The 23068-nt window shown below is 41.1% G+C and overlaps 1 protein-coding gene across 1 annotated transcript; it reads left to right on the top strand.

The window, feature by feature from the left end:
* The first annotated feature begins 1368 nt into the window (after positions 1-1368).
* Positions 1369-21767, top strand: MRPS5 (mitochondrial ribosomal protein S5). Its single transcript, XM_057741061.1, has 12 exons — positions 1369-1532; positions 4857-4937; positions 7101-7238; positions 7830-7955; positions 9397-9630; positions 11349-11383; positions 12826-12916; positions 15492-15538; positions 16051-16108; positions 16372-16434; positions 18978-19114; positions 21380-21767. Exons 1-12 carry the CDS (start codon positions 1469-1471, stop codon positions 21602-21604), a joined length of 1299 nt encoding a protein of 432 aa, XP_057597044.1. The 5' UTR covers positions 1369-1468; the 3' UTR covers positions 21605-21767.
* The last annotated feature ends 1301 nt before the right edge of the window (positions 21768-23068 follow it).

Here is a 23068-nt window from a genome sequence, read left to right as displayed (position 1 = left end):
TGAGCTGTCCATCATCAACTGGGTGCCGTCTGACCTACCAAGCCATAAAGCTGGGCACACAGCAGCACTCCATCGTCAAATGGAAGTGGTATACATGAAGCTGGAATCAAGCAGATCCTCAAGGCACAAGAAATTCTGTGATTTCCTCATGGCCATGGCCTCTACTCTGGCTACATTATCTTCTCTCTCCAACCCTCACCTACAGCTTCAGTAACTTCCCTATGACCAGCTGCCTGAAGAAGAAAACTCCTGGGTTCTGCATGGTATGCAAGCAGCACCTAAAAGGACACAGCTGTACAACATTCCACTTTGGGAAGGCTCTGAGGGACAGTGGTAAAGGGAAATCCTCTCAGTGGGCAGAACTTTGAGCAGTGCACCTGGTTGTTCATTTTGCCTGGTCAGAAGTACAGATCTGTACTTTTTCATGGGCCGTGGCTAATGGCTTGGCTGGATGGTCAGGTACTTGAAAGGAATATGATTAGAAAATTCGAGGTCTGTCTGACAAGGAGGTCTGGGGAAGAGGTGTGTTGACAGATTTCTCTAATTTTGCACAGAATCTGAAGATAATTATGTTCCATATGAATGCTTACCGAAGGGTGACCTCCACAGAGGAGGATTTTAATGAGGTGGACAGAATAACCAGCCTGTGAACGTCAGTCAGCCTCCCTCCCCAGCCAAATGTACTCAAGAACAAAGCACTAGGGATGGAAGTTCTGTTTGGGTTCAACAACATGGACTTCCACTCACCAGGGCCAATCTGGCTACAGCCACTGCCGAGTGCCCAATATTCTAACAGCAGAGAGCAACACTGAGCCTCCAGTATGACACTTTCTCCCCGAGGGATCAGTCAGCTATCTGGTTGCAGATTGATTACATCGGGCCAGTGCTGCCACGCAAGGAGCAAGCACCTCGTTCCGACACTCTAGATATGGATTTGTCTTCACTGCCTGCAATGCCTCTCCCAAAACAACTATTCAGAGCTTCACGGGAGTTGGGTATGAAAAGCTCTTTTATTCTCCTGTCTACCTGTTCCCCCCTTCGACCTTCATTGAGACCCTCTCCGTGCTCGTCTGTACCTCGCACTTCCGGTTGGGAAGAGTCCAGAGCATCAGCTCCATTCAGTCGGAGGAGGAGGTCACCAGTCCGCTAGCCGCCGCGCGGTAGAACTACTGTCCCGACGCGTCCCTGGAGAAAACACAGCGAACCAGCCCCGCCCACACCGGCCTTCAGCCCAAGCCCCGCCCCTGGGGTCCTGACGCGAGGACCCCGGGGGGCTGTCCGCGGCCGCGCCGGACTCATCCCACCCTGCTGTACGTCCGGACAACCCCTCACTCCGGCCTGCGCAGCGGTGCGGCCCCCAGGCCTCGGGAACTCAGTCTCGGGCAGAGGTCCGCGGCCGTTGGACGAGGAGCAGTCGCGGCAGGCGGTGGGAAGGCTACCCGGACGGAGGCGCTCGTGGGCCTCCACCATGGCGGCAGCGGCGGCGGTTCGCGCTGCGGGAATTCTGCCTGCGCTGTGTGGCGCGTCGGCGGGTGAGAGCCTGGACGCTGGGAGCAGTGGCTCTGAGCCGGGCGGGGGCAGGGGCGGGGGGCTTGCTCGGGGCCTGCAGACACCCGGGCGGAAAGAAGCGAGAAGCCGCGCCTCCTTGCGGCTCACCGTTGGCTACTGTCCTGCGGGGACCTGCTGTGTGACCTTGCGCGCGTCCGCAGCCTCTCTGGGTCGCAGGGCCCGCGTCTGTAAAGTGAGGGTGGACTGGACGCGGTCCAGGGTCCCTTCCAGTTTACCAGTCTGCTCGTGCGTGCTCGGCGAAGAGGGGCAGGGAGGTGGCAAGCAAGCATCGCCTTCCCGCAGGGCGTGATTCACAGGTTTATTTGGTGGGTTCCAGGTGGATGGAGGCCAGCGAAGCTCGAAAAGGACAGAGGCCATCCTGCACCTTGAGTCGGACAAGATTAGTGTCAGTTATTTTAGATTCCGGGCTGATCAGTGCCCTTTTTTAAAAAGAAGGATGTTTGGAATTTACTATAGTTTTTTGTTATTGTTCTCCCCCAACCCTTGTTGGTTGTTTGCAGTTCTAGGAAAGGCAATCTGCTATCCTCCAGCCTGATGCTTATCTCTGGGAACAACTTCATGATTGACTTGATCTCTCTTCTCTGAGTTGTATGGTAAACCCACAATCCAGCATTTGTAATTCCGAAATCCAAAGATATGTAAAAATCGAAAAGTTCTTTTTTGTAACTCATTTCTTTGGGAAATTTGACCTGAAATAATTTGCCGGAAAATCTGACCTGAGCATTTTTTGCTTTTGTTTATGTTGTGACCACCTCCTCCTTTTTCAAAGCCCCTTTCAAATAGCACCTAGCATCTGTAGCTTTCTTTCGTGAGCTCCTATGTGTAGTAGGGACTGTCTTAAACTCTTTATGCTTTTTTCCTTATTTCATCTTCACAGTGCCTTTATGAGACAGATGCCTTTATTATTCCCGTTTTACAGATGAGGGAATTAAGGCACACAGAGATAGAGAAACTTGCTCATAGACTAGGATGTAAGGTTTTTGCACCCACACCACGTGGCGCCAATTTTTCTTTTTGGCCAGGGCCTCCCCACTGCATGTGGGATCTTAGTTCCCCTAACAGGGATGGAACCCGTGCCCCCTGCAGTGGAAGCCCAGAGTCTTAACCACTGGACTGCCAGGGAACTCCCTTTTTTTCTTTTTCTAGTGTATAAACTTTTTTTCTTTGGTAGCAGCTTTATTGGGATGTAATTTACATGCCGTACAGTTCACCTTCTTAAAGTATACAGTTCAGTGGTTTTTAGTATATTCACAGAGCTGTGCAACCATCACCACAGTCAATTTTAGAACATTTTCATTACCCCAAAAAGAAACCTTATACTCTTTTAGCTATCATCTCCCCAGACCCCCATTGCCCCCACCCCGGGCAGCCACTAATCTTTTTATCTCTGTAGTTTGCATGTTCTGGATATTTCATATAAATGGAATCAAGTAATATGTGATCTTTTGTGGCTGGCTTCTTTCACTTAGCATAATGTTTTCCAGATTCGTCCATGTCGTAGCATAAATCTGTACTTAATTCCTTTTTATGGCTGAATAATATTCTGTTATGTGTATATACCACATTTTGTTTATCCATTCATTACTCGAGCATTTGGTTTGTTTCTGCCTTTTGGCTATTATGCCTAATGTTGCTGTAAGTTTTTGTGTGTACATATATTTTCACTTCTCATGTGTATGTACCTGGGAGTGGAATTGCTGGATCAAATAGTAGCTCCATGTTTCACTTTTTGAGGAACTGCTACACTGTTTTCTAAAGTAGCTGCACCTTTTTACATTCTCACCAGTATGAGGATTCTTATTTCTCAGCATCCTTGTCAACACTTATTTTCTTTTTCACTATAGTCATCCAAAACCAATTTGTGGTTTTTAATTGCATTTCCCTGATGGCTAATGAACATCTTTTTTTGTGCTCGTTGGTCATTTCTATACGTTCTTTGGAGAAGTGTCTTTTTCTCTAAATTCCAATTCTTATCCATTTTTAAATTGTCTTTTTATTAGTGAATTGTAAGGGAATTCTAGATACAAGTCCCTTGTCGGATAAATGATTTTTCTCCCAATCTGTGTGTTGTCTTTTCATTTTCTTGATAGTGTCCTTTGAAGCACAAAAGTTTTAAGTTTGGATGAGGTCTGATTTACTTTTTTTGGTTTTTGTTGCTTATGCTTTTAGTGTCATATCTAAGAAACCATTGCAAAATCCAAGGTCATGATTAATTACCCTTATGTTTATTCTAAAGGTTTTATGGTTTTTGCTCTTACCTATAAGTCTTTGACCTATTTTGAGTTAATTTTTATGTGTGGTATAAGTAGGGCTCCAACTGCATTCTTTTTGCATGTGGATACTCAGTTCGTTCCAATACCATTTGTTGAAAAGATAATTCTTTCCCCATTGGTTTTTCTTGTCAGCCTTTTCAAAAATCTGTTGCCAGTGAATGCTGTCAGCGCCTGTTCTGAAGCACTGTACCATGTGGTGATACACAGTACAGTTACAGCCTGGCACTGCACGGACTCCAGACGAGAGGGGGGAGCACAGTGCTGTGGGAAGCAGGGAGCCTTCACCTGACTCACCTGAGGTGGTGTTTCAGGCAAACCAGCAGAACCTGTCAGAGACACACTAAAGGGTTCAAGAACTGAGTGTGTTCAAGACTGACTGCGAGTCTCATGTGGCCAGAGGGGCAGTGGAGAGGAGAGAGGTGGAGATGAGGCTGATGTGGAAGGTTGGGGCCAAGTCACAGCCCTGTAGGTGATGCTGAGGAGTTCTGAATTTGTTCTGCAGATAGGAGGGAGCCAAAGAATGATATGTCAGGGCTGCGAGGTGACTAGACTTGTAGTTTTAGAAAGGCCTGCCTGTTACTGACAGGAAAAGGGGAGGGGGGTAAATTAGGAGTTTGAAATAAGGGGGGAAAAAAAAGGCCTGCCTGACAGCACATGGTGAATTAGAGGGAGAGAGACTGGAGGTAGTGAGACCTGTTAGGAGACTGGACCTGTTAGGAGAAGGGTGGAGCCTGAACAAAGAGGGGCAGTGAGGCTAGGAGGAGTGTGCAGTTGGCAGGTGGATCGATTTTTAGGAGAATCTGTGGGGCTTGGTAGCAGGTCAGATGTGAGAGTGAAGGAGCAGATGTGATGTCATCTACTTTGGCAAGTGGTCATGGAGCCCAGAAACTCCTCATTTACTTGTCTTGGTTCTTTTATTCTATAGATATTACTATTCCTTAGGTGTTAAAAATGTTCCTTTTCATGTAGAAATGTATCTTAATTTTTTCTTTTCTTTTTTTTTTTAATTTACAGGTCATTTATGGTCCAGGCAGCTTTACCTAAACACCTTTCCAACAGCTTCCATTTTGGCATTGAAGACCATTCCCAGCAATGGTGAGATTTATTTATCTAACTGCCTTTCCTTATAAGAGATAATGTTAAGAGTACTTTATATAATTTTTAAAAATGTAAATGAATGAAGTACATTCTTTTTAACAGAAATGGATTAAATCTAAAGAGAATTTTTCAGAATTTTAATGATTACAGATGTTACAATTCAAGGCTTTAAAAAATAATAACCATAATTTATTGAGTAATGACTGTGTATCAGGTTAACAGTATGTTATCTTGGTTAATCCTCACACTGGTTTTTATGAGGGAGTTGTTATTCCGATTTTGCAGATGCTGATGTGAGTCTCTGAGAGGCTAAGTGGCTTGCTTAAGGTCACATAGCCAGTAATGGCAGGAGTGGGTCCTGAGCTGTCTCGGATACTGTGATGCGTCCTTGAAACACAGTGTTTGTAGAAGAGGTGGGAAGAGTGCTGACCGGGTGAAATGATTGCACAGTTCTCGGCTCTTCCACTTTCAGCCTTTGCAACCATGAACAAATGACACCCCTTGGACCCTCAGTTTCCTCTTCTATAAAATGGGGATGGTAGTTCCTACTTTGAAGATTGTTATCTTAAAATATCGTACTTCCAAATAATACTAAAAGGTTTATATCTTAAAACCATTTCCCCTTTCTAGGCCTTCACATCTTTCAGTGACACTTTCTTTTAACTTCCATGTGGTTATATTTCTAAACAGATAGCATATATTGTTTTTTTCTCTGTTAACATGGTTACGCTAATTGAAGATTTAATTAAGTATTGTCCCTGCTTTTTCTGAGCATAGTTGTAAGCACAATTTTGATCGAATCTTTAGGCAGTTATGTATATGTTCTTCACAGGTGAGCTAGGTGGTACAGTTGACCCTGTATGGCCAATATGAGTTTGAACTGCACGGGTCCGCTTATATGTGGATTTTTTTCAAAAAATAAGTACTATAGTACCACACAGTTTGAGGTTGGTTGAATCCCAGGATGTGGAACCGCAGATAGGGAAGGCCAACTACATGTTATATATGGATTTTTACCTGCTGGGGGTGGTCAGTGCCCAGCACCCTCACCTTGTTTAAGGGTCAACTGTATTCTCTCATTACATTTCCTTTCCCCTACACATTTTCTTTTTCCTAGAGTTAGTAATTGCCTTGTTTTAAAAAAATTGCTTTGATTTCCTTGTACCTGTTGCAGTATTTTTCTAAAGGCTGCAACAGATTGGTCAGAAACAGCAATAATTTTTCTAAAATCCTTGGAACATATCACTAACCAGTTTGATTTAATGGAAGAGATTTCAATTAGAAGGAGGAAATTCTTCATGGTGAAAACTATTAAATGCTGAAGTGAAACCTTCAGGGGCAGACTCTGTCTTTGAGGAAGTCCACCCAGGGGGGCTTCCTGGGCTTGGCCCTCTGTGGACTCCATGCTGTTCCTAAAATGGAGACTTCTTGGTCTGAAGTTAATAAGAATTCAAAGGATCAGAGCAAAATTGATAATTGATCATTGGATGATAATCTGTAATCGAACTTCAGATGTGACTTAGCATGAGCTGCTGCCACCTCCTGTTTTAAAAAGCACAATGCAATTTGAGCAAAAATCAGTTGTAGCAACAGTACGTTAAAAAAGATTATTTCTGAACTCTGAAGTTGATTTCTTTCTCCTTTAGACAGTTGGACCTTTTTAGGCTAACAACATTATTGTCTGTGGATAGTATTTTGGTCTATTGAAGAAGGTTAAAGAATTCTAAATCTGATGGTAGTGATTTTTACACTCTTGAAGTATATCAAGGATTGCAGTACTAAACTGCAAGAATAAATTCATGTGCACTCGATTATTTTGTCCAAGATTGAGGAGGTTACAAGAAAAACTAAAATATGTCCAACATAATGGGATTTAGAATGATTATTGAAGACTTGAATTTATTTAAAATGAAAAGCTATTATTTGCTAATTATTTTTAATTGAGTAATTTACAAAGTAAGCTGATAGGTCCAGAGAGACCTCACTATGTCACCTGAGCCAGCCTTCAAAAGTTTTCTTTTATTTATTCAAGAAAGACTTCCTCAAAATACGATTCTTAAAAGTTCAGGATTTTAGTGACTTATTTTTATCTTTTGGTGCTGGCAATGTTTCTCCACAGGTATGGAGCATCTAACAAAATTTTATTCCGTCTGCCTGCAGGCCCTTTGTCATCTCCAGAAACCAGAGACAGCCGTCATTTTACCAGCTTGACCCGTGCGCTACAGACACAATGCTGTATTTCTTCTCCCAGTAACTTGATGGGCCAACAGTATAGATCCTATAGTTTTTTCACTAAATGTACGTAGACTGGCAACAAACTTCCCATTTCATGAAACAGGAAAAATAAAAGGTGCTTTTGTATCGTATTGTTTCTTCTTTTCCTTTTCCTCCTCAAATGAATTAACACTTCAGAGATTAATATATGGTGTACAGGCATACCTTGTTTTATTGCACTTCTCTTTATTGTGATTTGTGGGTGTTGCATTTTTTACATATTTAAGGTTTGTGGCAACCCTGTATTGAACAAATCTATCTGCACGATTTTTTCCAACAGCATTTGCTCACTTCTTGTCTCTGTGTCATATTTTGGTAATTCTTGCAATATTTCAAACTTTTTAGTTAATATTATATGTGATTTGGTGATATGTGATCAGTGATCTTTGATGTTACTACTATGACTTGCAGGGACTGGGGTCTCAAAAGACAAGGGGCACCTCTAGAATAAGAAAAGTTAGAGAAAAGGCCTTTTAGGGCAGGGAAAAAGACTATTTTTAAAAAGGCCTATAATCATTCAATGGTGCAGGTGAACCTGGCTTCTGGCCTGTTTTATTCAGCAGGAGACCACAGATCACTGCTTGAAATATTTTTAAAAAACCTATTTCTTTACAGTGACAGCAGATGAGCTATGGAAAGGTGCTTTAGCAGAGACTGGTGCCGGAGCAAGAAAAGGAAGAGGCAAAAGAACTAAGAAAAAGAAAAGAAAGGATTTGAACAGGGGTCAGATCATTGGTGAAGGTAAACTTATTTATGAAAAGAGCTAATGTGCTCTCTCACATTTTTTCCCCCAAAATTTTATAGATATTTTACAAACTTGAAGCATGAAAACATTTCTCACGAAGGGCACTAGGATCTGCGATTTTAGAGTTCAGCCAGATGACTTATCGCCCCGTGATACAGGGGCAGGAGAATCCCATAGAAAGGGATTCATTTATTAAGTTATTCATTCAGTAAGCCTTAAGTGCCCTTGTGTGGCATCTGCTGCGGAAGTCCCTGCCGTCACAGAATGTAGAGTTCAGGTGTAGAAGATGGAATAACTGGAGAATTGGCTAACTTTCTCTGCAGAGGGCCAGGTAGTAAATATTTTCAGCTTTGTGAGCCACATGGTCTCTGTTACAGCTATTCAACACTGCTGTTGTAACACAGAAAGAATCATAGACAGTACATACCTGAATGGGCATAGTTGTGTTCCAATAAAACTTTACTATTTACAAAAGTAAGTATTGGATTTGGACCATGGGCCTTAATTTGCCAACTCCTGGAACACCTGATTTGTTTATACATGTTTTTTTGAAGAATAAAAATAGTATAGTGTACTTGAGTCGACATTCTGTACTGTGATTGCTGACAGATTATCTTTGATAGTAATAGGCTTTCGGGCATAAAGAAAACACCTTTCACTGCACTTGTAGCTACTGCGTGTCTACTTGGATGTTTTCCCCTATAACTTACCTTGTATCTTATTTTACTTTTTAACATTTAAAAAAATTAGATCAGATATGTATGCTTTCTCAGCAAAAAATTCAAAGACTGTAGAGAAACTTAAAGTCCCCCCTGATGCCTTTTCTGTTTCCTCCAATTCCAGTAGCCTCCCCTAAGGAAACCACTGATCTCACTTTGGTGTTTCCTTCTGACATTTTCTAAAGCTTTTGTATACATAAATACCCTGAAAGGAATACATATTTTCTTTTAAAGAATAATTAGATATCATACATATTATCTTATAATTTGCTTTTTTTACTCAATAATAGGTCTTGGAAATTTTTCCACATCAGAACCTATAGAGCTACCTCATTCTTTCAGTTTAGTACAGAGTATTTTATAGACTGGATATGCTGTAGTTCATTTTACTGTTCCAGTATCGCTGGACATTTGGATTGTTTCCATTTTTGCCTTTACAAATAACACTTCAGTGGACATCCTTGTCCAAGCACACATATGCGTCATACCTGCATGGGAGTGTTTTTCTAGGCAGTACCATGAAGTGGAATTACTAGCTGTTAGGGTAGGTACATTTAAAATTTTAATAGTCAGTGCCGAGTGGCCTGTGAGGTGATTATATTAATTTAAGTTTCCACCAGCGGTATCATTATGTATATACCCATCGCCTGGCATTTTAATACTCAAGAAATGAGTGCTTTTTAAAAATTCTTATTTATGTATGTTTTTAAACCCTCAGGGCGTCGTGGCTTCCTATGGCCTGGATTGAATGTTCCTCTTATGAGAAATGGAGCTGTGCAGACCATTGGCCAAAGAAGCAAGGAAGAGCAGGAGAAGGTAGAGGCTGATATGGTCCAGCAGAGAGAAGAGTGGGACCGGAGGAGGAAGATGAAGGTTAAACGGGAGCGAGGATGGAGCGGAAACTCGTGGGGAGGCATCAGTCTTGGCCCCCCTGATCCTGGTCCCAATGGAGGTAGCAGAGTCCTGGTTTTGCTGACATTGTGACAAAGAGGGCACTCCCATTTCTGGAATTCTTTGATATGATTTTATTTGAGCATCATTGAAGTAACTTCACGTTGTTACCCAACTGTATTTTATGGAACATTTGAGGCCTATAAACCAACAAGTATTCCACAAATAGGATACAATGCAGTGAGTTCAGGTGTCTTTATTGTGTGGCTTCTCAGAGCCTTTGAACGTGGTGGTGTGCATTCTGGCTCTGTACAAGTCACCTGTAGGATGCACTTTCCCAAATGCCGTGGCCATGGGGTGTGGATCAGCACTGCTTGGGAGTGCTCTTTGGATAACCAGAGAAACCAGGTAGTTTCAGTGTCAGTAAGTCTCATAAAAGTACACATAAAATAAAAATTGATAATATTTATCAGACTAAATCAGAAAACAGTCGTCCCCCCACTGCTTCCTGAGTATAAAAAGAAGTAAAAATCATCTGAAAAATTCATTCTTGTCAGTGAATAGGAGATGAAGAAGTAGTCAGGAGTTTGGCTGGTTTCTTAAGTTTGGCTTAAAGAGGAGAGGAGAGGTTGAGGTGGAGAGACTCAGGCCAGCATGCTTAGGACTGAGCGGAAAGCTTCTGTTGGGAGAATGTAAAGATACGAGAGGGAGAGAAAAAAACCCATGAGCTTAAGTCCCTAATGAGGGCCCAGACTTAGAGTGTAGGTAAGTGGACAAACTTGTGACAGAAGAAGGGGCAGGGGACAGAGTCGGGTGAGCTGTGTCATTGGTAGTGGAAAGGGGTGGGGGGCCTGTGTGAGTGCTGTCTCCACAGAGGCTTCAGTTAGTCTGTGAGGAGGAGCTGGGCGCACAGGTGAGCGTGGCCACCGGAATACTCTGATGAAAAGGTAGGATATCTGGGCTTGGCCTCAGAATTATCCAGTGGAGTGGGAATTGGACAGAGCGTAGAGGAAAGAAGTTTGTGAGTTGATAATTGTTGAAGCTAGCTAATGGTACATAAGCTTACATTTTGTTGGGTTTTGTTTTTGTGTGTGTGTCTATGAATGCAAATTTTCTGTAGTGAAAATGAATAAAAATAAAAGAACACAGAGAGTATTTGAAATGGCTGTTGTGGTAAGAGGAGAGAGACCTAACTAAATGGATGTAAAATGCCAGCAGGCAGGAGGGAGGACTCCAAATGAGTTGGAGACCATGCGTTTTTAGTAGCCCAAATGTGTACCATGCTTTGACTTCTCTGTAGCGGCACCCGGTCAGGTGTGGCCAGGCAGCTGCATTGATTCCATCCTGGATAGTGTGACAAAGAGGGGAAGAGATGAGGGAGTTGAGGACATTCACAAGACCTGGTGGAAGTGTTGGACTGTGGTGTCTTGACTGAGTGGGAGAGGCTGGAAGACCAGAGGGGTGATGGGGAAGGGGAACAATGGTCAAGAGTCTGGAGATGCTGGGGAGCTCCCAGAACCATCATCTTTGAGTCACTGAATGAGAGGTGGAGAGGTCGGAAGATGCAGTCAGGGAGATAGTGGCCAAGTTTATGAATTTAGTGGTAGAACAGCTTCTGATGGTGATGGAGGACTAGGGTGTGGCTTTGGGAGTGGCACCAAAATATCTGAGATTCTTTCTTAGTTAAAAGTCAGTGATGGTGCCTATGTTAAAAAGTGCTTTCATACGCTAATTATATAGACACATTTATCTGTATACCTGTTTCTTTTCTCCTTACAGAAACCTATGATGATTTCGATACCAGGATACTTGAGGTGGGCATGCTGCATTAAATACCGCGTTAAGCCTTTGGAGAAGTTGGGGTGGGTGGAGTGGGGATAGGGCAAGAGGAACAGTGAGGAGAAGCCTTTGATGCATGACTGTTTCTGAGCTACAGAACTGCTTTGGGTCAGGAAATAATGAAACTTTAATTTCAGTTACTTGATGGTATTGGCTGTTCTGACTGCTGTCCTTTTTGGGGGGCCACCCATTAAGGTCTCATGACAAGGCAACTTCAGTGGTTTTGTTGATAACAGAATTTGGAGATTGCATTTAAAGTTCCTCCTTCTTAAAGCAAAGGTAGCAGTAGCAGTTTCTCCTTGAATCAGGTGTATCTGACACTCAGTTCAGGTGGCAGAGATTGAGGGGAGACATGGGGAGGGGTAGAAAGCTTGGAGTTACTGTGAATGTCCAGTTCTTGGTGGGGAAATGATCTGATGGGCTGCTTGTAGGGCTTTGAAACTGAAGCCTGTATCAGGTGAATTTCAATCACTCTTTCCAGGGTGTTTCCTAAAATAGGCAGCTTCTCTTTGAGCTAGTGCTGCATACTTAGTCTTTGGGTCCTAGTTTATACCCTTTTGAAATTAATTCCTTTGAAGAATTCTTGTCTGTGTGGGTGATTTCATGTAAGATTATCCACAGGAGTGGGCTTGAGCTCCCTTTTCCTTTAACCCTTACCTTATGGGAAAGGGGCTGCCATGTAAGCAGTTTAGTGAACAGTTTCATAGTTCTTGGTACATTTTTAAATAAGCCCCCAAATGCAGATTTTCTTGTGCTTCATAATAAGCAGGTATTTCCATATTTTCTATTTTCAGTTGAGCCTAATCCACGGAGAACCAGTCCTGTGCTAATTACTTCTATACGCTGCATTTTGTCATTTCTAAGATGCACATTTTTTCATATTTTAACATCTCTGATAATGGGGTGTGATTGATTGATTGACTGATTGATTGATTGATTTTTGGCTGCACCACACAGCTTGTAGTATCTTAGTTCCCCTACCAGGGATGGAACCCGGTCCCCAGCAGTGAGAGCACCAAGTCCTAACTACTGGCCCTCCAGGGAATTCCCGGGATGTGTTTTATAATCAGTTATAAACTTTGTCAAGGTTTAATCAGCAACTTTTCATCTTTCTTGTGGTGCATGCATTAAAGTAGGATGTATTGAGTTTTATAGTTTCAAATCCCTTTAAAAGTTATCTCAGTCAAACCTTCTAACAGGCCTGCGAAATAAGAAGAGAAAGTCTTATATCCATTTTACCCCTGAAGAAAAAGTCCACACGGAGGTTTCCCTTTGGAGAAAGTGTGTTGTTGGTGCTCGTAGGATTGAGGGATGATATGTGTATTCACCACGTGTGCGTGTGTGTGTGTGGAGGTCACTCCAGTTGCCTACTCAGAATTTTCTTAACGTGTAATATGTATGAAACATTTTGTCTTAGGTGAGGAATGTTTTCAATATGACAGCAAAAGAGGGAAGAAAGAAATCAGTCCGCGTCCTGGTCGCTGTGGGGAATGGCAGAGGAGCTGCAGGTGAATGTGGGGGGTGTGATAATACATGAGGAGCTGGTGTGGAGGTGGAGGACAGGCGTGGCCTGGACTCAGCTGAGGAGTCAGTGGGTTCAGGCTTTTTCAACTGGTTAAATCTTTTAGGGGCTTGGGCTCACAAACCTTGTGGTAAACCCATGATCCCTTAGAGGGAAAAGAAGATCTTCCTACATCTGCCTTTTTCCATGAGGACAATGAATATTTTAAAAGGCTTAAGATACTATTGTATTATGTATAATAGTGAAAAACGAGGTTGGGGGGGACACTAAATGTTCCACAATAGGGATACAGTTGCAAGAAGGGTATAGCCATACATTGTAATATTCGATAGCCATTAAAGAATTATGGAAAATTACTTACAAAATAATAAGTCAAGCAAACAAAAAACTAACTTCATATAAGACTGTATAATGTAATCCCAATTTTTTTTAAGTATGTTTATATACAAAGAAAAGACTGGAAGGATATACACTGAAGATAGTCTAAATGCTTAATTAGTATGTTTGCCAGTCATTTAAATTTCTTTCTGATACTTTTCTGTAAAGTTTCCATAGTGAACATCTGTTTTTTGAAATGTACGGGTGAATGTAAGGGAAAGAAAATTGGAAAACTGCCTATGTTTAAATCCATACCTATACTTTCAAAACAAGTAATACTTATAGATAGTATGTTGCCAAAGGAAACCACTCTTAACAGTTACTTTTGTATCTTTCCAGAAATTCTTTGTTTGTATATCACCAAATATCTTTTTAAAAAAATATGTACAAAGGGATCATGTTATATCCATAATTTTATAGCTTGCTTTTCTTGTTTGGTGTTATACACAGAGATTTGTATAGTAGCATAAATGGATTCCCCCTCATTTTTTGTATTGATTACATAGTGTTGCATTGTATGGATAAACGTAATTTTTGTAACCTTTTCCCTATTGCTGAATATGTTGTTTCCCCTATTTTTTTTTTTTTACTATTTATAAGAACAGTGAGCTTCTTGAACATGTCATTTGTTGTACTTTTGCAAGTATATCGATAGGGGAAATTTCTTGCAGTGAAACTGCTGCCTCAAAGTTACTTACATTTTAAATGTTGATGAGTATTGCCAGATTGCCCTCCCAAAGGCTGCATCAGTTTATGTGCACCATCACACCCTTGCCAGCCCTGGATAGAGTCAGACTTTACTGATTTTAAGTAAGTGGCAATAGGAAACATATCTCTTAGTTTTGATCTGTATTTCTTTAGTTATGAGGGTTAAGACACCATTGTACATATCTGTTGGCCATTATTACTTCCTTTTTGAGATCTGTTAGTTCATGTGTTTCACCCATTTTCTGTTGGGTGATTACTCTTCTCATTGATTGATTTTCCTCTTTGTATGTTAAGGACATTAGCCCTTTATCTAGCGTATGTTTTGATGTAGCTTTTTTTTTTAAATTAATTAATTAATTAATTGGCTGCATTGGGTTTTCGTTGTTGCGCACAGGCTTTCTCTAGTTGTGGCGAACAGGGGCTACTCTTCATTGTGGTGCGCGGGCTACTCTTCATTGTGGTGCGCGGGCTCCTCATTGCAGTGGCTTCTCTTGTTGCAGAGCACGGGCTCTAGGCGCATGGGCTTCAGTAGTTGCAGCACACAGGCTCAGTATTTGTGGTGCACAGGCTTAGCTGCTCTGCGGCATGTGGGATCTTCCTGGAGCAGGGATCAAACCTGTGTCCCCTGCATTGGCAGGTGGATTCTTAACCACTGTGCCACCTAGGACGTCCCTTGATGTAGTTTTAAATTTTTTCCACACAAAAGTTTTTAAATCACAGAAGCTTTATACCTTTATATAGAAAGTAAGTTTACCCATATATTCCTCTAGGACTTACATGGTTTGTTTTTTTAACTAGTAATTGTAATCCACAGCTCCTTTTGCCCCAGGTTCTCAGATGTCTTGCATATCTCATGGAGTAGTATTGTCTTCTGTTACTTTTCTGTGTATAATTTAAAAACAGAATACATTCTTCAAAATAAATAGTGGTGACAGCAAATAATGTAGACATTTCCACTAACTTGTGATAAACCTCATTTCACAGGATTAAGCATTTACAAATTCAGGAATCATTGATTTTATTTCCTGGTTAATTGAAATCTGAATTACTTTTGAAAGTTCTAGTGAAATTGTGGTTTTAGCAGTGTATGTTTTTTACCAACTTTTCTGGTTATTTTAATCTGTTTTCAGAATTCTTCAAAGCCATTTACCTTATTAATTTAGCATGGTTAAGGCTTTTTTTTTTTAATTGAATGTATTTAGTTTTATCTAGAAATTTATAAAAGGTAATGTTCTGCATCTAACCTTGAATTTCATGGGTACGTTCTAATGTGATGTTTCCAAACTGCCCCCAAACAGAGAAGCAAATCTCTGTAGCCTCCTGCTTTGTCATTTGTTATGGATAGCAGATTTTCTGTGTGCAGATGAAAGGTGGACTGCTGTGAAATATTGTAGGAACTGAAAGTTGAAATGTGGTAAAAGATACCATGTGGCAAACTTATGCCCCTTTTCATATTTTTGCTTTTTCTTTTAAAGGTTTTGCCATTGGGAAAGCTGCTGAACGGGTGGATGCTTTCAGAAAAGTACGTACATTTTTCCTTGGTTAGTAGTAAAAGATCAGTAAGCTATGTGCTAGACATGGTGGGACCCACAAAAAAATACTTACTGTCAAAGGTTACTTACTTACTGTCAAATACTTACTGTCAAAAGTTATTTATCTCAGAGAAAGCAATTTCAGAAGTGCCTGTATTCTTGTATCATTTTTCTCAGCCTTTTGATTGCTTGCCAAAATTATGAGACAGTGGGGAAAGTTTGAACACTGACAGGATGTTAAAAGATATTAAGGAATTACTGTTTTTGTTTTTGTTTTGTTATTTTTTTGGTGTGATAGTGATGTTATACTTATGGGTTTTTTGTTTTTTTTGTTTTTCAAATTAAATCATTAGCTTTTAGAAGTATATACTGAAATTTTTGTGTAAATTTGAAATTTTCCATAATAAAATATTTTATAAGAGCTATTTTTTGAAATCCCTGAGAAAATGTAAATTCCAACAATAGATTTAAGAAAAATATTTTCCTTCTTTCTTTCTTTCAGGCCAAGAACAGAGCAGTTCACTATTTGCATTATATAGAACGATATGAAGACCATACAAGTGCGTTTTAATCTTTTCTTCTAAAATTGGCAGGATTATACTTGTTTCGTTTATGTGTGGCCGTATATCTTGTGGGTATTTTTGTGTTTCTCTGCTTGGGACTACGTTCTTCCATATAAATATATAAAATGTGGAAACAGACTTTCTCTCTTGAGAAGGTTAGTAACGAGGGAAATCAGAGTTTGTTGTTCGTCCTTGGCCAGTGTGTAAGGGCATTAAAGACATACCCCTAACCCCTCTTCTGTTTATGCTTTTCCCTCCAGTATACCATGATATTTCTTTAACATTTAAAAGGACGCATATCAAGATGAAGAAACAACCCAGAGGTAACTAAAAAAACTCTTATAATTGGTTGGAGATAAAGCAGAGAAACTGTACCAGTTTCATCGTGCCCGCTATTTTTGCTCACCTTTACCTGAACTCATTTTGAAAACACCAAAATGGAAAGGCCTAAGTTATATTTTATAAGACGATTGAGGCTTTCGGGGAAATGAAAAGCAGTCAACCTACTCAGGCTCTCGTGATGACAAACACTTCTAGGGGTAATTGTAGGTGGGAATAGCACTTAATGAATAGGAAACAGCGAGTGAGTGAGTAGTTGGGTTTGTAGTGGGAACATTGGTCACTCCTAGAGAATTCATTGGTGCTACTAGATGGTTCTTTTCATATAGCTTATTCACTTCCACTCATTTACTCTCATCATCAAGTACTGATTGAACATCTTCTGTGAACCAGGTGCTACACTAAGCTCTGAGGTTCCAGAGATGGACCTTCTTCCTGTCTTGGGAAGAACAGGCAGGCAGAGTTCAGGGTCATGGGGCTGTGCCAGTCATGCCCAAGTGGACTCGAGGTGTTGAATTCTTGAACATTCTGATCTGTGTTTCACCTGTGGTTCTACAGTAAAAAATGATCTCATATAACTCTAGGTATACTTAGAAAGTCTGGGTCAGAAGATAAAATATTTAAACTTTTCATGTCAAAGCTTCTTATACAACTTTGCTAGAGCTATGGCATATTAATAAACAAAGAGAAAAAAAATCACATACAGTACCAATTGTATTAGTGCACCAGAACTTGCCTTTTGCTTTAAAGTCATAATTAATCATTCATATGCTAGATAAAAACCATTTATCTTATTATTAGAAACAATACTGAGTTGAACACTTAGACATTAGGGTTTAGACCTGTGCTAAGGTGTGTGCCATGTGGTAGTTGCAGCCTGTGTGGCTACTGAGCGCCTGAAATGTGGCTTCTGAGAGCCCCTGTAAGTGTCAAATACCACCAGATTTCAAAGACTTAGTATGAAAAAAAGAATAAAAAATATCTCAGAAATATTACTGTATTGATTACATGTTGAAATGATAATATTTTGGACATATTGGATTAATAAAATATATTACTAAAATCAGTTTTACCTCTTTTTAAAAAAACTTTAAGAAATGTATCTGCGAGAGTATTCACAATCATATATATGGTTTACATTTGTGGCTTATGTCATGGTTTTGTTAGACCTGTTACTTTGGATATGTCTTCATCTGAATGATTTTTGAAAGACTGCTACAATTTTAATTGGAAAAGCTACCTTTTTTATCTTCCCTGTCTTCTAATCAAAGCTGTGTTTCTCAGCCCTGCTTTTAAGGCGTGTGCTGAGTTTCATGCCTGGCTAATCAGAATGTTAGTGTCTAAACTTGGGCTCTTTCTCTGCATCCCTCCCACCTGCATTTGTCAGATGCTGACCCTAGGCTCTGGGGATACAGCAGTAAGCAAATACTATCCTGGCTCCCATGGAGCCCACGTTCTGCTAAGGGGAAACGTCAGATAAACAAGTTCTGCTAAGTGCCTGAAAGCAGCCATCAGGGTCTGGTTTGCAGGGGAGGGCATAGGGAGGGAGGAAGGAGGCCACCTTGTCTAGTGTGATTGGAGAGGGTCTCTTTGAGGAGGGTGTATCTGAGTGAGACGCTGAAAGTTAAGAAGGGGTCATGCAGGGAGAGCAGGCCAAGGGAAACACTGAAAGCAAAGTTCTTGCTGTGGGAGAGCCAGCACCTGGAGGGTGGTATGTCTGGATGAGGTCAGGGAGGTGTCAGTCACAGAGGGCTTTGTGGGTTATGGAGTTCTTTGTTACAGTCGACCCTTGAACAGCATGGGTTTGAACTGCACGGGTCCACTTATACTCGGATATTTTTCAGTAGTAGATACTATAGTGCTACACGGTCCGTGGTTGGTTGAATCCACGGATATGGAACCTCGGGTATGGAGAAACTGAGGACATGGAGGGACATGGGAGGGAGTAATGTGTTTGCTTTGTGTTTTTGAAGCTCTTCCTAGGGAAGGGATTACAGGGAGACAAGAGTAGGGTGAGTCCACTGGAGGGGAAAGCACCCAAGATTTAGAGGCCAGCAAGGAGGTGAGAAGGATGGGCCAGTAGCTAGGAGGAAATCCGGGAGAGGGTGTGTTACCAAAGGCAAAAGAGTTTTTCCAGAAGGAGCCAGTGGATGTTTGTGCTCCGTGTAACTGAGTAGTCAAGGCGAGAACAGATGTGTCCCTCGAGTCTTAGTTAACACGGCCATGGGGTGCGCCAAGAACCTTCAGGCATCTCTGTTAATCTTTTTTAATCTGTTTTTTTTTGCCCATGTGTTTAAGAAACATATATATATATATATTATTTCTTTAATCCTTATAACATCTCATTTAAATAAGTGTCATTGTGGAAGCTTATGTTGTGAAGGGTCACCCAGCTGGGAAGTGGTGAAGCCAGAACGTGACCAGCGTCTCCTAAACCCAGAGCTGGAAGCTGGGTGAAGCCAGCAGGTGCCGCCGCCTGCATTGTGGGTGAGTGGGCGGGTGTTTGACTTGTTTTTCCTCTTTCTAGGCTATGGCCTCCACTGCCACCGGGCCATCATCACCATCTGCCGGCTCATTGGCATCAAAGACATGTATGCCAAGGTCTCTGGCTCCATGAACATGCTCAACCTCACCCGGGGCCTCTTCCAGGGGCTCTCCCACCAGGTAACTCTTCTCTAGGCTCTGAAACAGAAGGGCTAGTTTGTATTTCATTTATGTGCTCTGAGACCACCATCTCCTGGAGTCACTTTCAGGCCACCTGAGGACCAGGCATTCTTTGTTGTCTGTGGCTGCATCGGGTTAGTTAATCCAACTGAAGAGTTAGTTCATGAGAATTATCCTGTAAAAAAATACTCTGTGGGTGTTTTGAAGTTTTAAAATTAAGTATTTTTAAAAGCCAGTAATCTGTTTTATTATGGAAGGAATACCTGCTTGCTCTAAAGCACCAACAACATAAAGATGTGAAGTGAGAGAAAGTCTCTTTCCTAATTTCGTCCTTTCAGTTGGAACTAGGGTGAAGCCCCTTGGGCACCTCCGCTCGAGAGCTGTCTTCAGTTGAAGCACAGTCAGTTTTCGTGTCACCTGTATAGGTAGTTCAAAGGGACATCCGAGTCAGTAGGAACTATGAACATTAGTGGTTCAAGTTATTTCTCCTCATAGATGGGAGCTCTGGGCCCCTGCCCAGCTCACCCCTTCAGCCTCAGCTAGGCTCACACTCCTTCCAGCGGCAGGGAGGAAGGGCTGTCACTGCATCCCCCCACTGGCTCCCCTCTGTCAGCTCGGCAGGCCTGGCTTGTCCCTTGAAATGATGGGTGGACCTTAGCAGAGCTGGGTGAGCAGGAAAACAACCAGGTTGAAGAGACATTCACTGACCTCCATTTGCTGACTTTGACAGGCTTCCTGACAGAGTGCGATGGCTGTTTCTGAATAAAGTGATCCATGGAATAATTGTAGCTGTCTCTGTTTAAAATAGGAACATTAATTGAAAGAAAAAGCTTCACTTAAAAGATCTTTTTTGAACAGCTGTGGGTGTGCTCGTGTGTGTGTGTGTGTGTGTGTGTTAGTACTATGTAAAACATCCTTCAAAAGCCCTTCAAATTTACACTTACTGTTAGAAGTTTGTTTGTTGTAACTAAGATATTTGTTTTAGATAGATCATATTTTTGGTCAAGTAGACCTGTTCTAAAATGCCATCAGCTATAAAAAGTTGCATTGTGCTACTCAAAGAAGAAAAATGACACCAGTGTAAGCAGCATGCCACTGATTGTAAGACACTGCAATTTAAATTATTTTGTTTTCTTTTAAATCAGTCAGCTCTACTCTTTTCTAATTTCAAACATATAGAATTAGAGAGAAAAGTACAAGGTGCACATAAAGTCTGGAAATATGAGGGTGTACATTTCTCATGGTATTTTAGGTATTTTAATGTACTATCAAGAAACCATCTATTGAGTTTATTCTCCTGTTTACAAACATTCACAGCTACCTTCTGTTATGAATCCCCGTGGCTCTCTTATACAGCATCAACAGTTAGCAGCTCGTGGCCAATTTTGTTTCTCTAAACCACCCCCAACCAGCCCTACTCATTTTGAACCAACTCTCAGATATCACTTTATTTTACTCATAGATATCTCATGTATCTCTAAAAGATAAGGATTAAAAAGGACCCGACAGTACTACTATCATACCTAAAAAATTAACAGCAACCAGATATCAAACATCTAGTCAGTATTCCTAGAAATGTATCCATTTGTCAGATTAAAAAAATTTTTTTTGTACAATTTCTTTGAATCAGATGGCAGAAAGGTCAATATATTTTAAAACTTTGCTGTGTCTTTTAATCTGTAAGTTCCCCTCTTTTTTTCCTTGCAATTTTGTTGGTTGAAGAAATCAGGCTGTTTGTCCCAGTCTGGTGCTAAATGTCTGAGGGTCCCTAACATCTTCTCTCCCTGCATGTCCTGTAAATTGGTAGCTAGAGCTGCAGCATGATGGGATTCACATTCTGTTTTGGGCACAGCCTGGCACATGATTAGGAGGGTTAGGAAGGCAAGAGACCAGAGGCCAAGGCCCTTCCTTCATCCCACTTGTAGGTGGGGAGATGGGGCTGAGATGATTCCGCCCACAGCAGGTCACCATAGCTTAGCTGCAGGAAGTTCCTGCTCTTTAAGTTACAGACTTAAGTTTTTGTTTTTTAAAGTAAAATCTTATTTTTAATCACTCTTAAATAATCCAGTAAGCAAATAAACTTGATATTATATTACCTGGGCCATGTTTCCTGCTGCAGTAATCCCCCTCAATTAATGCATTTTTAAGAGTTGCTACATTTTAATCAGCCAAACAGTCTGGCCATGCAAGATGAGTATCAGGGATGGACCATGTTAGACCAACCTCATAGACCTAACCTGGTGTTCTCAATTTGGTCCTGCCCAGGAAACCCATCAACAGCTGGCTGATAAGAAGAGTCTCCACGTTGTGGAATTCCGGGAGGAATGTGGTCCTCTACCCATTGTGGTTGCCTCCCCCCAGGGGGCCTTGAGAAAGGATCCGGAGCCAGAAGAGGAAGTTCCAGACATCAAACTGGACTGGGAAGAAGTGAAGGCTGCACAGGGAATGAAGCGCTCTGTGTGGTCAGGTTTAAAGAGAGCTGCCACCTAGGCCTCTCTGTGGCCTGGCTCAGCCTGGCATCTGGTGCTTCCGGCACCTGGGAGAGACTCAACCCCTTACACTTTGGATTGTCACTTCTTTTTTTTTTTTTTTTTAAAGGAAAGGCCAACCTTACATTTCTTTATTTACAAATAATAAATAATTATAGATTTAACTTATTGAGCACGTCGTATATACCAGTCACTGTGATAGGACCTTTACATACATATCTTAGTTAAAAACTACTTTATATATTCAAACTAGCAAAAATCAAATGAATTAGGGAGGCAGGGCTTCTAGTCCGACCTAATAAAAAATTAATGTGCAGTCAAGTTATAGTTACTTGACTGTAGCCACACAGCTAGAAAGTAGAGGGAAATGGGCAAACTCTGTTCTTTTTGACTCTAGAAATTCTCTTTTTAGTGAACATCTTTGTATCATTGTTTTAGTGGTTCCTCTAGGTATTACATTATACCTATCTTACTTATCACCAGTCTACTGGTGTTTGATTTTTTACCAGTTTGAGTGAAGCATAGAAACCTTACTTCCCTTTAAATCCCTTTACCCTCCCCTGTTTCTATAACTGTTTTAAAATTTCCTCTGCCTACATTGAGAACCACATTAGACAACATTTTACTTTTGCTTCAACCATCAAACATAATATAAAAAACTTAAGAAAAAAAAATAGCTTATTGTATTTACCCATGTTTTTGCTCTTTCAGGCATTCTTTCTTCTTTCCTGATATTCTGAGAGTCCTTTTGTCATTTTGAGTAGGGAAAAGCCAAGTTCCCCTCCTATTTGTCTCCTTAACTGTCACACTACTACCACACTCCCAACACTTCTGACACCAGATGTGTGTGTGGGAGGTTTCCCTCACCATGCAATCCTCTGCAACACCAGCTGGATGTCCTACAATTTAACTCAGTTCTGACACTGTCTACCTGGATAGTATTCCGTTGGTTAAGGGCTCAGTCCCACAAGACTGCCCCCACCCCACTTCATGCCAATCGCAAGTCCTGTTGTCACCTGTACTTCTGACTGATCAGCTATAGATCAGAGGTTCCCATGACTCCCTCATTGGGTTTGATTAATTTGCTAGAGTGGCTCACAGAACTTAGGAAAACAGTGTACTTATTGCCTACCAGTTATTATAAAAGAATATGATAAAGGATACAGATGAACCTCCAGATGGAAGAGATGCAAAATTTTTAAATTTTCATGAAGTCTAATTTGTCTGATTTTCTTTTGTTGCTTGTATCTTTGGTATTCTATACAAGAAATTATTGCTAAATCCAGTGTTGTGAAGCTTTTGTTCTCTGTTTTCTTCTAAAGTTTTATAGTTTTGGGTCTTACATTTAGGTCTTTGATTTCTTTTGGGTTTGTTTTTGTGTATGGTGTTAGCTTCATTGCTTTGCATGTGGATATCCAGTTTTCCTAGCAACATTTGTTGAAAAGACTGTCATTTCCCCATTGAA

The sequence above is a fragment of the Hippopotamus amphibius genome, chromosome 7 (assembly GCF_030028045.1).
Source record: "Hippopotamus amphibius kiboko isolate mHipAmp2 chromosome 7, mHipAmp2.hap2, whole genome shotgun sequence".
NCBI lineage: Eukaryota > Metazoa > Chordata > Mammalia > Artiodactyla > Hippopotamidae > Hippopotamus > Hippopotamus amphibius.
Note: the sequence above shows the minus strand (reverse complement) of the source record. Positions and strands in the feature narration are given on the sequence as shown.